The following is a 14,038-nucleotide window of genomic DNA, read 5'->3' as shown; positions in this document are numbered from 1 at the left end:
TATACTTCTGTACATTTTACTGTGATTAACAATATCTTCTTAAGTAAAAAGCAGATTTTTAGTGTTTCAGAATTTTTATGATGTTTTTATATGTAAAATTAATTTAAAAATGTTTTTATAGTGCTATCATGGTCATGTAAATTACACCAATTTAAAACTGTAAAATGTACAGATTCCGTAAAGTTGTTCACATTTTACTGTATTTTTTACATAATTATTCTGACAAAAAAATTGTTTACACTGTACTCAAGGTCACTTAAACACTAGTGCACCCAAACATGTGTAAAACTACTGCCGTGGTTATGCACAGTCAGCTCTTGCAAATGGTTTTGTGAGCTTTCGCTGTAAAATGAAGCAATTGACCGAGTGAGACCGGTGAGATATCTAACTTTAATGGAGTAGGAAAATATTTTTAATTCTTTTCCATGAAAAAAAATCTTTTAATATTGATCTGTTTCTCACTCACACCTAATATATTGCTTCAGAAGACATGGATTTAACCACCAGAGTTGTCTGGAGCTGTGACATGCACAAAACGGGGGCAGCAGGGGCACGAGCCCCTGCCCCTTTCGTTCACAAATCTGAAGGTGCCCTATTGGTTATCCAGAAAAATTGAGATGTTTTAATAATTCAATTTAAATATTTAAAAGCTTGTCATAATCTCAAAATAACAGTAATAATTTGTTATTCTGAGATTTATTTTTAAATTGTGGCCATTTTAAAGAAAATTAAGTGGAGGTGCCTTTAATAGCATGCAACAGCAGATCCTTCCAATCCCCTGTACTCACTCCAAAGGGCAGAGCCCCTGAAGTGGGTGCTCTGAAGAAAACATGGCATTACTGTATGAATGTACCCTCATACAGTCTTGTGGAAGGGCCCTCTGAGAAAAGATACATTTTCTCACTTTCGTTTTGAAAGAACATTCGAGTATATAAAAGTTCTCGAAAGCAGAACTAATATATATATATAGTGTGTGTGTGTGTGTGTGTGTGTGTGTGTGTGTGTGTGTGTACAAGAAAACTGTTAAATACTCAAGAAGAAAAGAGATAAGTATTTATAATTATTACTCATTCAAAAATAATAATAAAAATAATCATCCTTAATTTTTTATCCCTATGCCCCTGCTATCTGTGCACATCACTGGTCTGGTACTTTTATATTGCCCGTATGTGGATTTTGGAGCTTAAAAGTTTTGGCACCCATTCAATTACAGAGCTGAAATAATCTTAAAAAAAAGTCTTCGTTTTGTGTTCAGCAGATGAAAGAAACTCATACACATCTGGGATGGGATGAGTTACCGATGAAATTATGTAAATTTTTGGGTGAACTATCCCTTTAAGGCAGGTGAACGATTATTTTGTTTTATATCTCAACAACACCCTTCTCATAATAGGCCTATCAGTAAGCAATCAATATCGCATGAATAATGTTTTGCTAAATAAGATAAATAATTAACAAAACAATTCATTCATTTTTAGGAACACCTATGGACTGTATTAACTATAAAAAATGTGCTATCAGTAAGACAAATATAAAAAATAATTGTTGTACAATACAATACATTTCAATAAACTATAATGTGCGGCTGCATTTGTGCGAATGGCGCTCAACGCTCAGGCGTGCGCCACTGTTTGGATCTCCATGCGGATGTGACATTTCAGAGAGGAGCGCAACCGCCATTTTGAGATTTACCTCAACTGAATATCATAAACCACGGGTGCGGGTGAGAGCCTCTGGCCGTGACCGGGCAAAAATATATTTTCGCCTTTGAGTAGACGTTTGGGATGCAGCTTCGTGGTGCAATTAAGCGTTAGGTGTTCAGGTTAGTTTCGCGTATAATAACGGCGAAGCAAAACGCGCGCATCTTTGTGACTTTAAACTTCTAAATGAGTGCGATTTCACACTGGAGTCTGGTTTGAATGGATAGGCTTTTTCTCCGCTCCCCCCTAGAAGAGGGACAATCGGAGGAGCACACGGACTGGAAACACTGCAGGGAAAGTTATATTTAAAAATAAGTCTCTCTGAGACGCATGAGTCGCAGTGTTTCTCGTTTTATCACTTTTGCTAGTTTCAGCTATCTAGCAGCAGCTAGCAACAAACAGAGTATCTGTTTCCCCGGTTGCAGGTTGTTGTGAGTTGAATTTGGCCCGTACTTCCACGGGGGGGAAAGCCGGGGTGGAATTCACCGGGCCTTCTCGAATCAGAAGCCAGAGGCCACCGACTATCATTAACGTTAGCATCCCTTTATCCAGGCGTCGAGATTGGGCGAATAGCGAGCAAATACGTCCGCGTTTCTCTGCCTGCTCCCCCACCGACCTCCCTCCATCCATCCTCGGCGCTGACAGCAGACAAGGCCGAGGTCGTATTAGTACAGGCCCAGTCGCAAAGACTCGACCTGTTTGCTCCACCTTCGCGCCCTCCGACTCCCCACCAGCCACCCCGTCCCACACTCCCCGAGGCACCGCCGTCAGACCGGCCCGAGGGAGGCAAAGAGCCCAAACACCATCCCGACCTAACAGCCGCCAACATGAACCACCATCACACCCAGCAGCAGCAGAAAGCCGGCGAGCAGCAGCTCAGCGAGCCCGAGGACATGGAGATGGAGGGTATGCTAAGGCCTCTTGCCAAATGAAACTCGCGTTATTTTTCCAACCGTTGAAAAAGCATGATATCATCACATCAGGTGTTATGATTGGTACATTTAGCTGGATATGTGTTTATTAGCAGGCCACATTGTCGCATGTTTTGACCCCAATAGCTCGTTAGCCAGCAGCTAATGGTTACCTCGCTGCATGAGGAGTTAAACTAGTCAGCAAAAAGTCCGGTCTTTCATCATCATATTTTATTTACGCTCTAGTGGGAGTCGCATTACACTGAGGTTTTGTTATTTAATAACCTGTTGCGGCGTATGTGTTAATAATTTTGCTTGTGTGACAGTTACTTAATTTTGTTGTTTTAGCGGTCTGACCAGCTGCTGCGTGTATTAACGTGGCGCAGCCCATCTGTAAGCTTCTCTGTCTTCTCCGAAGTGTGTCAGGGTTTCATCTGATTATGTAAGGAGCCCCTCGGCTACACATGTAGATCATGTGGGCGACTTTTGAAGAACATCAATGGGTAAATGCTCTCCGATGAAGAAGCCGTTTGAAGCACGCTTTTGGCCGTGGATTGATTTAGCTTGCGATTTCAATGGACGGAATGTTATCCCGCTAATGCGGAATGGGTGAATGTAAGTAAACAAAAGATGTCCGTAGTGGTACAAAATTGTGACAACTGGTAGCAGTAATCGCTATTAGTTTGATCGTGCTGATTTTAAACGTGAATTTGCGACTGGTATGATTTAGCAAGAGGTTTGGCATGAGGATTAAACCGGACCAACAATCGACGTTAACCCATCAAATAAAATTAAGGCATATACGCATTTACTTTCGGTGCATTTTAGTGTCCTTTATCATAGTGAATCGTTTGTACGTTTCTGAAAACATGTTGCTGGCTCATTGGATGGGGTTCACCCCAGTTAGCAAATCCCTATGAAAGAGCCATTAATAGTGAAATGATCGCCCTCAGAGCATGTTTGCTCAAAACCGTCCCATTTTGAATTATAGCGTGTACGCTACTTGTGTCCCTGAATCATATACTAAACGCAAAAAATTGCTTTAAATTATGGGACGATAGACTTGTTATGATGCCTGATTAATGTGTTTCTGCTGTTATTACTGGTTTTGGATTTGATCCGCATGGGAAGTTGTGCGGCTCATCCAGGGGGAGTGGATGGCAGTTTTATTCCAAGATGGTGGACTGTATTTTGCACAGATCTGTTTCTGCGAGGCCTGCTTGCGCATGTGTTTGTTTATATCGGGGGGAAAGCGCGGCCCGCGATGACTCGCCAAATGATCCGAGATCCACATAATTAATTTGCTCTGTGTCGCGGTTTCATCAGATAGGGTCGGTTGACACGGTTTGCAAGAGTTAATAGCTCCGTTTGTAAATGGAAATGTTAGCAGCAAGGCTAACTGTGTGGAGGGGGAGGGGGGTAGACGAGCGGATACACTCTGAAATTAATCGGTAATGGCGTGTCTATACGCTTTGACACCTTCACCGTTATTAGTATGGAGCGAGTACGTGTGCTGTAAGCTTCAAATATAGATTTAATGTGTTTTGCAGACGGTGCAACTCGTAATGAGTGCGCACTAAGGCCAGCGCGTGAGGATCCGCCGACTGCGTGCGGGGATTTTCTGATTCATCGTATAGCGAGTCATGCTGCTCGCCATTTTTAATTATTACGGCTTTCTTTTCTGTTTTTGGCTCGTACCCTGGCGTGGTCACGGCGATAACACAAAGTCCCTGGAACGTGTTTGTGATTTGTGACTCGCATCGTTTCAGACGTTTGATTTTTGAGCCGAATTTCGTCCAAGTTCTGCAGTGCACGTGTGGGGGCGTTTCTGATGCTGCTGTGTCCAAAGGCCCTCATCGAGACCTCACGAGATACATGCATATCCACACACATCGTTACAGTTTACCGTCCTGAGAATGCACTTGTAAAAATTAAAGTACCATGTTTCTATTAAGCATGCTGGTTGGCCTCTTTTGACTACGATGTTGCAAGCAAGATCAAGATTAATAAAATATGCGTTCAACATTTTTATTGGAAAAAAGGGCCAAACCTGCTTTGTCACTGACTCATGTTTTTGATGATCATCTTGCTTCAATATATACCATAATACTTCTACATCTGGGCATTCTAAATTAGTGGTGTTGTTTTTATGTGAAAAGCACAGTTAATGTGCTTGTGGATGCACGTTTTTACCTGTTGCACAGTAAATTTGAGCATACTGAGCAGCACTCAAATCACAGCACACTAACATGAGTTTACCAGAAGTTGTAGGTAGTAGAGCTTTGTTGTTTCCCCCCCTCATCCATGTTATGGTTTTAATTATAGCCGTACAATTGACAGGAATTTCTCATTTTGTTTTTCCAGCTGGGGATCCAGATGATCCTCCAAGAATTCCTCAGAATCCAGTTATCAATGGGAACGTGGCCATGGCGGATGGACACAACACTGAGGAGGACATGGAGGATGGTATGGAAAATTCTGCACTAAATGAAACATGGCATCATGCATGTTTTCACATGATTTTTTTAAAGGGGTCATGACACGAGGAATCATATTTTCATTGATAGTTTGACTTATAAGAGGTCATTGAACTATAAAAACGTACTGTAACGTTCAGAACTCGAAGCTTGCTCCTCACTGCAAAAAGAGAATTTGTTGAAACCAAGCTGCTAAAATGACTTGTTCTCTACTTGCTCCACATTGTGATGTCACAGTGTTGGACATTTGCATGTGACCACCTCCACAACACATCAAAGCCTACTTTGCCTCATCACTTCCATAGCCTGTCTAGTAGGTGTTTAGCAGTGAGATGGCAAGGAGAAAGCTGGTCAGTCAAGAGCGGAGAGCCAATCATAATGGTGATAGTTTACTGTCAAGTCTTAAAGCAGAAGCAGCACCAATACTGAGCGTTTCTGACAGGGTCATAATGAGGGTGGAAAATGATAAAGTTTTACAAATATATGACTCTTTTGTTTGTTTTTAGCAACAACAAAAAAAAATCTAATAATATAAATTAACCTCAAGGAACATATTAATATAAAAATAAAAAAGGCATGTTATGACCCCTTTAATGTAATGGTGTCAGGAGAGTGAAACTATGTGAAGTGAGAGATTCGAGAAGTAATATGATTAAATGTATGGAAGAACATTTACAGATCTAACTGTTTGTTACAACATTTCCTAACAGACACAAGCTGGCGCTCTGAAGCCACCTTCCACTTTGTGGTGGAGCGCTTCAGCAGGCTGAGTGAGTCTGTGCTCAGCCCACCCTGTTTCGTGAGAAATCTGCCCTGGAAGATTATGGTGATGCCCCGCTTTTACCCAGATAGACCTCACCAGAAGAGTGTTGGCTTCTTCCTTCAGTGCAATGCGGAGTCTGACTCTACGTAAGTAATGACTACCTTTTTATAGTTTTGCATTATTGGCTTCTGAATAAAATGGCTCAACAGTCAGTACATTTACATGCACAGTTATAATCAAGCTACAGTGGGGTTTTGATTCAGAATTGCACGGTTTAGGTTGCTGTTCAGAAACAAGACTGAAAGCTAAAGAAAAGACAGCTGATTACCCATTGATCTCAGGTTTAATAAACATATGTATAGTTGAGAATATAGGTTTGCATTTCCTTTTGTCTCAAATGTTCACACCCCTTTCATCATGTATACAACTTTAAGAGATAAAATATTTTTTATTTAGTACTGCTCTTAAAATGTACATTACAGCTAATAACAAAGTATAGGGTGCCCATAGTGTCGTCTTCATGAGCATCAATTAATGTTTGCACCTTTTGTAATAGTTGTGTACAAGTTCCTCAATTGTCCTAAGTGTCAAAAGCTTTATCTCATATATTATATTATTTTATTTATTTATTTATTTTAACGGATGGCCCAGACACAGAGACTACAAATATTGAATTAAATCTTGATGCAGTTTATGGTGCTACTCCAATCCCAATCAATAATTACCAAAAGAAGAAAAAACTGGTACACAATACATGACTTTTAATTATAAAGAACCCCGGAATACACATGGGACTCTTATTTTGAAATGTCTGCACTCCCACACTGATGGCTAATTTGTTGAGAAAGTGAATCTTATTCAAACTGCTAACCTGAGCTCCTGAGTTCAAACCCCCAGTTCTTTTCGGGTAATTCTTGAAAAAGATCCAGTACAAAAGTGTCATTTGTTCATGATTTCTCACGCTGGGTTTGTGGTTTCATGCGGGGCAACCAACGCCAATGGTGACTACATTTAAATTATTGTCGCAATTATTTTTGGTCGCAGGATGTAGCCCTGTGTTATTGTCCCAAAAATAATTGCTATAAACAATAATATTGTAATTTTAAGACCATTTTATGCCACTGATATATTGATAATATAATAACAAAATAATGCAAGTACACCCTTTCAAAGAGCAATGAACTTTTAATTCTTAAGAATATTCAGACATTGGAATTTCAATGTCAAAAAAGAATTTAAGTCAGGAAGGCCCTTCTCCATCTCCAACTGCTGTTTATGTTCCCAGCATGGAAAACTGGATGGGATGGTTATGTTTAAATGAGTTTTTAGGTTAGTTGTATTGCCACTTTTCATTGCCACTGTTTTTAAATAAAGTCAACATAATGGCACGTTCACGTTAATAGGCTCTCCTCTCTCATTCGTCTTAAAGCAAAAATTTTGCTTTAAGAATTTTGCTGTGGAATGCAACTTTGAAACCAAGTCCATTTGGACGACTTCTGGCAAACTTCCTGGCTGGAATGGCATGTCCATATATCGTATAAGTCATCATTAACGTAATTATCGTCACAGGCCTAGTTTTGCGTGACCTGATTTTCGAAGTATGCGCACAACGCTGAGGCCAATTGTGGTTTGAAATGGCCTGAATCGGCCTGAAATGTAACTTTTGAAGTGAATGGAAAGTTACTGAATGACCATAGAGCGATATGGTGTCTTATTGGGCTGGGTATTGGTACAGATTTCCTGATTCGCAAGCTCTCGATTCGATTTCGATTCATATGGGTTTATTTCAGTTATGTCCCTTTTGCTTAATAATAAAATAAATGATCTCCCAGCTTATGCTGTTAATTATACAGGGGACCTTTTTAACTAGGTACATTAGGAAAATAAACATTTTACTAATTATTTGATTACTTTTTCATAATTTTGGCTTTTTAAAAATCAACAAATAACGGTATTCAATTAATAAGATATATTGCATATGCTATTTAACAATAAATATGTAACAAATAATATAAGTTGTACTATTTAAAAGTATTTACATTGATTTGTTCAAAACACATGCAAAACTGGTACCATCTCTAACAAAAATGTATTTTCTTTAAACTGCCTTTAAATTAGCTCATGTTAACTAGAGAGGATTCGAATGTCTTTACCTCATCTTTGCAATGCATGATTAGAATTTGTAGTTTTTGATCAACAACTGACTAAAGAACAGAAAGGGTATCAAAAGAGACCGTATTCAATGACAAAAGGGTTGCGTGGATCTCATCTTGGACCCACATTACACGGAACAACTGTTACACTTAACACGCTGTGAAAGGATCTGGCTGCTGAACGCATCACAAATAAACTAAACTACACAATTATTGGTGAGTGTAATGTAAACATTTACCAGTCAGTTGCCAGATATATTCAGTTTGGTTGCAAATGCGAGTGCTTTCCTCTCATTGTAGTAGAGGGTTGCACATTGAGTGAAAGATTGATCTTGGTATTTTAGAATCGAAATAATTCAAAAGAAGATTGATTAATCGGAAAACAATGTTTTTACCCACCCCTAGTCTTTTATTTCTCTGAAGCAGGTACGTTTTGTATGGGATGGCCTTCAGTTAGTTCACCTTAACCTTAATGGCATTCCAAACCTAAATGACTTTCAATGGAACATGGAGACATTTTTAAGAATGGGTCTTTTTTTCCCCATCCATACAATGAAAGTGAATAGGGACTGAGACTTAGATTCCCTGTCATTTTACCTAACATCTTTTGTGTTCCACTGAGAAGAGGTTTGGTAGTACACACAGGTGAGTAAATGATGACAAAATTTTTGGGAGAACTATCCCTTCAGTGGTTATTACACTTTTGTGCTATGAATGAATTTTATGTCCTTTGCAAGTATGAAAGATTTCATAGTTTTTCTTTTGGGAATATTTTGCCATTACCCTTAGCAACAACATCGCAATGCTTGTTGAATGACTTTTTTCTTTAAGTGTAGAAGTAAAAATAATTTGACTGATGATTCCTCATTTGTAGGTCCTGGTCATGTCATGCTCAAGCCATGCTCAAAATCATCAACTACAAAGATGATGAGAAATCCTTTAGTCGCCGAATTAGTCACCTTTTCTTCCACAAGGAAAATGACTGGGGCTTTTCCAACTTCATGTCATGGAGTGTAAGTTGACACATTTTCTGTGGTGTTATCAGAGGTGACCAGAGCTAATTGGCTGTAGTTAAGATGATGTCTTGGTTTGATTTCAGGATGTGACTGATGCAGAGCGTGGCTTTGTCGAGGATGATAAGGTCACGTTTGAGGTCTACGTTCAAGCCGATGCACCTCATGGCGTGGCGTAAGTCATCCCTTATGTGACATATTCTGTGTTGATGAGCTTTTGTTTTAAATAGAACACCGCTGATCTCTGTTTTGGATTGTGTTCACAGTTGGGATTCAAAGAAACACACTGGCTATGTGGGCTTGAAGAATCAAGGAGCCACTTGTTACATGAACAGCTTACTGCAGACTCTCTTCTTCACAAACCAGCTTCGGCGGGTATGACATCTGCCTTTTATGTTTTTTGCAGTGAATCCTACTGATTGCAGTGTGTACCACATAAGTAGAATTTGCTTTTTTCTGATGTCCCCAGTGCTGTACATCTGTCAGAGAACTTGCTTTGTTTTCTTTGTAGGCGGTTTATATGATGCCCACCGAGGGAGATGATTCCTCAAAAAGTGTTCCCCTTGCCCTGCAGAGGGTTTTCTATGAGCTCCAGCACAGCGATAAGCCCGTTGGGACGAAGAAACTGACTAAGTCTTTTGGGTAGGGTTTGTTTTGAATGTTCAGATTACAAGCACTATGAATCAGACACTGACACATGACATGTCTGTCTGTTGACATTATAAAGTGCTGGATAGGAATTGAGACTTCATCTATTTACTTTTAGCTTGTCCTTTTTAATTATTTTTTCTCTTTAGAAGTTGGTGTTCTTGTACATTCACTTGGATAATGTGACACATTTCTGAATAAAACAGTATATTTAATTAGAAGGAATGTAGGGCAGGACTTGGTTTTATTCATCAGGAAATTATTGAATGATTTTTCGGTGCAAAATTTTATGTTGGGTCTCATGTATGAAAACATGAAAAGTACTAGTTCCAGTTAAAAGAACCTAAAACTGACTTTAGTTCCTGCAGTGGGAAAGGGCCTGATATTTAGGCTTTTATTCAGGCTATTTAGACAAACTGACAGACTGATTTGTAGCCTATAAAATTTGATTGTGCAATTGTGTGCTTACAGTATCGTAAGACTTTGTACATGATAGAATGCTTATGATAGCACCATGTCAAAGCGTGTTCTGCATGGCGGGATTTGTACTGTTGTGACCCCCTAGAGATCACTGCTCAAGCCTGAAATTTGGAGGTTTGGTGAACACAAAATTTTATTTGGTTGCACTTTATTTTTTCAGTTTCATTTTTATTTATTTTTAAAAATAAAATCAGGGCTGTCGATTTAATGTGTTAATTTAGTGCAATTAAGGATATTTAAAAAAAACTTGTTAAAAATATTCACAAACAATGCCCCCTGACCCGTACTTAAATTCCGGAATAGAATTTTCCTACCATATGAGCAGTTCAAAATTGATAGAATCTTGATAGAAACTTGATAGTTAACTTGTCAATGGGTAGCACAGTGCCTCAACAAACCTCACAAGAAGCGCAGCCGCTGGATGAAAACCGCTCACTTAAGGTGCGATCACACTTGCCTTCTCGCTGCAAAACACACTGTACATAGAGCATCAATAAAAAATAGCGCTTTGACAAACTCCATGGAAAAACATATTGCTCTCAACTTTAGGCTTGTTCAATGAGAAAAAATGTATATATTTCTTAAGTCACTTTTTTATTGTCTAATCAGTGTTATATTCATCTGCCACAATAATGCAAATTATTGCAAACTGAATTTCAATCCTTGTGTATTTATTATAACCCCTACATATTATTATATTTATATATGTTATGCATTTATTTGTATCTTTTATTTTAGGGCATTTCTTAGCAAATAATGTTTGTGATTAATTGCTATTAATTAATCATCATGTAATTAATTAGATGGTAGCACTTTACAATAATGTTCCATTTGTTAACATTAGTTAACATGAACCACAAATGAACAATACTTAAGCATTTATTTAATTTATTTGAACAAAGATTAATAAATGCTGTAAAAAATATATATTAATCGTTTATTCATTATACCTAATGCATTAACTAATGTTAACGAATGGAACCTTATTGTAATGTGTTACTGAATTTGATAATTTTATTTGATTGACCGCCCAAAAATAAAATTCAAAGTTTGAAATCAAGCTGCATTGCATTATTTTGAAGTCTATTGCGGAACGAGAATTACTGCATAGCACCACCCAGCAGTACTATCAATATTGTTTGTTTGACTGTGGATACCGCACTGGTGTGAATATTATGACATGGCAAGTCTAGTGGGAATAATATGCCAGAATGGAGCCAGACTGAATGCGAGTATACTCAACAGTGCTTAAATAGCTATTTGGCAATTAAAGCTGAAGTAATTTCTGCAACGCTAGCGTCACCTAATGGAATTGCAAAAATAATCACTGTTTTCAAACGGATTCCAGAAAACTTTCCTATCATCAATTGGTTGTGCGAACAGATTCACCCATAATAGAGAACGTTTTCATTTCATATACCATTTGAATCTTGTTTTGAAACATGGTGTGCCTGTTTCTTAGGTGGGAGACTCTTGACAGTTTCATGCAGCATGATGTACAGGAACTGTGCAGAGTGGTGAGTTCCCTGACCTCAAAGGATCCACTTGAATCCTTCATGTTTTACTTTTTGAGCATTTGAGGGATTAATTATGGCTTATCAGATGAATGAGGCTTGGGTCCAACTGTGGTGCTCTTTCACAATTTTCAGCTTTTGGATAACGTTGAGAACAAGATGAAAGGAACTTGCGTGGAGGGCACGATCCCAAAACTCTTCCGAGGAAAGATGGTGGTAAGTCAGCTGGACTGTAATTTCTGTATCTCTGAATCATTGATTGAGCCTTACCACACTTGGATGTTTTCTGTTTCCAGTCTTACATCCAGTGTAAGCATGTGGACTATCGGTCAGAAAGAATAGAGGATTACTACGACATCCAGCTCAGCATAAAAGGAAAGAAAAACAGTAAGTGTGGCCTTTATCGAGATATTCTTTTCCTTGCTGTCCTCCATTCATTTTTAGGAAATGTCCACTCATTCTAAATGCATGAATTTTCATGAAACTTGTTACAGCGTTAAAGAGATATTTAAAAAAGAAAATTTTCTCATTATACTCTCAACCTCATGATATCCCTGGTGTGTATGAAGATAATTAAAAAAACATCGTAGCTCAGTAGGTCCTTTAAATGCAATTGGATTGTGATCTGATTTTTGTAGCTCTAGATTTACAGACTGTCTGCATAAACATCATCGATACGACTCCAGCAGTTAAATGAATGGCTTTTATTGCCGAGTTTACACTATTTTAGGCCCGATTTTGACTCGCCGACAGTTTTGTGGAGATCGCCTGCAAAAGCCCGAAATCAGAGCTCGCTCCCATGAGTGACGAACGCAATGTATGAATTATCAAAGACACAATCTGTGCGATGCGTCGCCGATGTCAGCGAGAAATCTACCATGTTAAATTTCTGGACCGGTCTTTGATTCCAAATCACACAATGTAAAATGTTTTGACTGAATACAACTGCAGCGTTAACCTACAGCCAATGAGAGCAAGAAACGGGGCATGGGAAAAACAAACACCAGCAGGCAGTTGCCTGCGTTCATTGCAACATTACTTATTTACCTCCAAGTCTCTCTGCAGAACAGACAATCCTTGATGCCTGCGTTTCCCCAACCATTCCCTCCTTCATAGTCGTCTTTTTTTACTTTTCGCTGTAAATCAGCGCACAGTGTATCGCAAGCTTCTTGCGGTCCGCCATTTTCAAATCCCTTCCCGGACAAGCATGAGAACGCCTACTCAAGCGTGATCTTGTGTAATTCTCGTATCACTTCTTGCGTGTACTGTGTTGTGAAATGTAATTTGGAGTCCAGGCAAAGTCGTCGGGGATTCGTCAATAATGAAATGTTTTGTAATGTGTTCACCCCTGTTGCCGATTCCTTTTGTAATTTGAAAACCCTACGACTTCCATGACTAGACAGACATTTGTGTAATCTGAATTAGTACCACAATCCAACGTCTTTGAAAGTCAAGTAGTGTGTAGAAGGCATAAAGTGAAACTTGGTGTAAAGAAAGATCAATATTTCTGTACTTTTTAAACTTAAAATCATTGCTTCCGTTAAGCTGCAGGAGAGGTGAACTATTACTCTAAAGGAATGTTTAGCCGAGTGGATCAAATATACAAAATTGAGAAATATATTAGCTTCTTGGACTGTTTTGTAATAGAGGTGTGTGCAGTACTAATGCACTTTTGCCTGTTCTGCAGTCTTTGAGTCATTCAAAGATTATGTTGCTGTGGAACAGTTGGATGGGGATAATAAATACGATGCAGGGGAGCATGGTCTACAGGTAAGAATTTCACATACTGCGTCACCTGGTCACACAAATGCACACCTCTCTGCTCCAGGCTTACTGGGCTCTGTTAATTTGTCTTCCAGGAAGCAGAGAAGGGTGTGAAGTTCCTGACCTTCCCTCCTATACTACACCTACAGCTCATGAGGTTCATGTACGACCCTCAGACCGACCAAAATATCAAGATAAACGACAGGTAAGAGCATTTCACTTCCAAACAAATTAGTATAATTTTTAAGATGTGAAGTGGGTTTTCCTGTCACTCAACTGTTAGAATGTGGTGCTAGCAACACCAAAATCACAGGTTTGATTCTGAGGGAATGCACAATGATTAAAAAAAAGTATCCCTGGGTAGCTCAGCGAGTATTGATGCTGACTACCACCCCTTGAGTCGAGAGTTCGAATCCAGGGCGTGCTGAGTGACTCCAGCCAGGTCTCCTAAGCAACCAAATTGGCCCGGTTGCTAGGGAAGGTAGAGTTACATGGGGTTACCTCCTCATGGTCGCTATAATGTATGGTCCTTGCTCTCGGTGGGGCATGTGGTGAGTAATGTGTGGATGCCGTGGAGAATAGTTTGGGCCTCCACACGGGCTACGTCTTCAAGGA

General features: G+C 39.2%; 1 protein-coding gene across 6 annotated transcripts in view; it reads left to right on the top strand.

Annotated features, from left to right (window-relative positions):
- The first annotated feature begins 1,688 nt into the window (after positions 1-1,688).
- LOC127647864 (ubiquitin carboxyl-terminal hydrolase 7-like) overlaps positions 1,689-14,038 on the top strand; it is a 28,029-nt gene continuing 15,679 nt past the window's right edge. Inside the window, exons 1-12 of one of the 6 annotated variants that reach the window (XM_052132376.1) lie at positions 1,689-1,822; positions 4,976-5,077; positions 5,799-5,997; positions 8,879-9,017; positions 9,104-9,192; positions 9,284-9,392; positions 9,529-9,659; positions 11,608-11,662; positions 11,795-11,875; positions 11,956-12,046; positions 13,347-13,429; positions 13,519-13,628. In XM_052132376.1, coding sequence (XP_051988336.1) covers positions 5,038-5,077; positions 5,799-5,997; positions 8,879-9,017; positions 9,104-9,192; positions 9,284-9,392; positions 9,529-9,659; positions 11,608-11,662; positions 11,795-11,875; positions 11,956-12,046; positions 13,347-13,429; positions 13,519-13,628 — 1,127 coding nt within the window. In that variant the 5' untranslated portion in view covers positions 1,689-1,822; positions 4,976-5,037. Of the gene's footprint in view, positions 1,823-2,150; positions 2,607-2,973; positions 3,227-3,923; positions 4,883-4,975; positions 5,078-5,798; positions 5,998-8,878; positions 9,018-9,103; positions 9,193-9,283; positions 9,393-9,528; positions 9,660-11,607; positions 11,663-11,794; positions 11,876-11,955; positions 12,047-13,346; positions 13,430-13,518; positions 13,629-14,038 lie in introns of those variants that run through there. The other 5 variants (XM_052132377.1, XM_052132378.1, XM_052132372.1 and 2 more) reach the window with 5 other exon arrangements.

The sequence above is a fragment of the Xyrauchen texanus genome, chromosome 8 (assembly GCF_025860055.1).
Source record: "Xyrauchen texanus isolate HMW12.3.18 chromosome 8, RBS_HiC_50CHRs, whole genome shotgun sequence".
Lineage (NCBI taxonomy): Eukaryota > Metazoa > Chordata > Actinopteri > Cypriniformes > Catostomidae > Xyrauchen > Xyrauchen texanus.
This window is presented reverse-complemented; position numbering and strand designations above follow the sequence as displayed.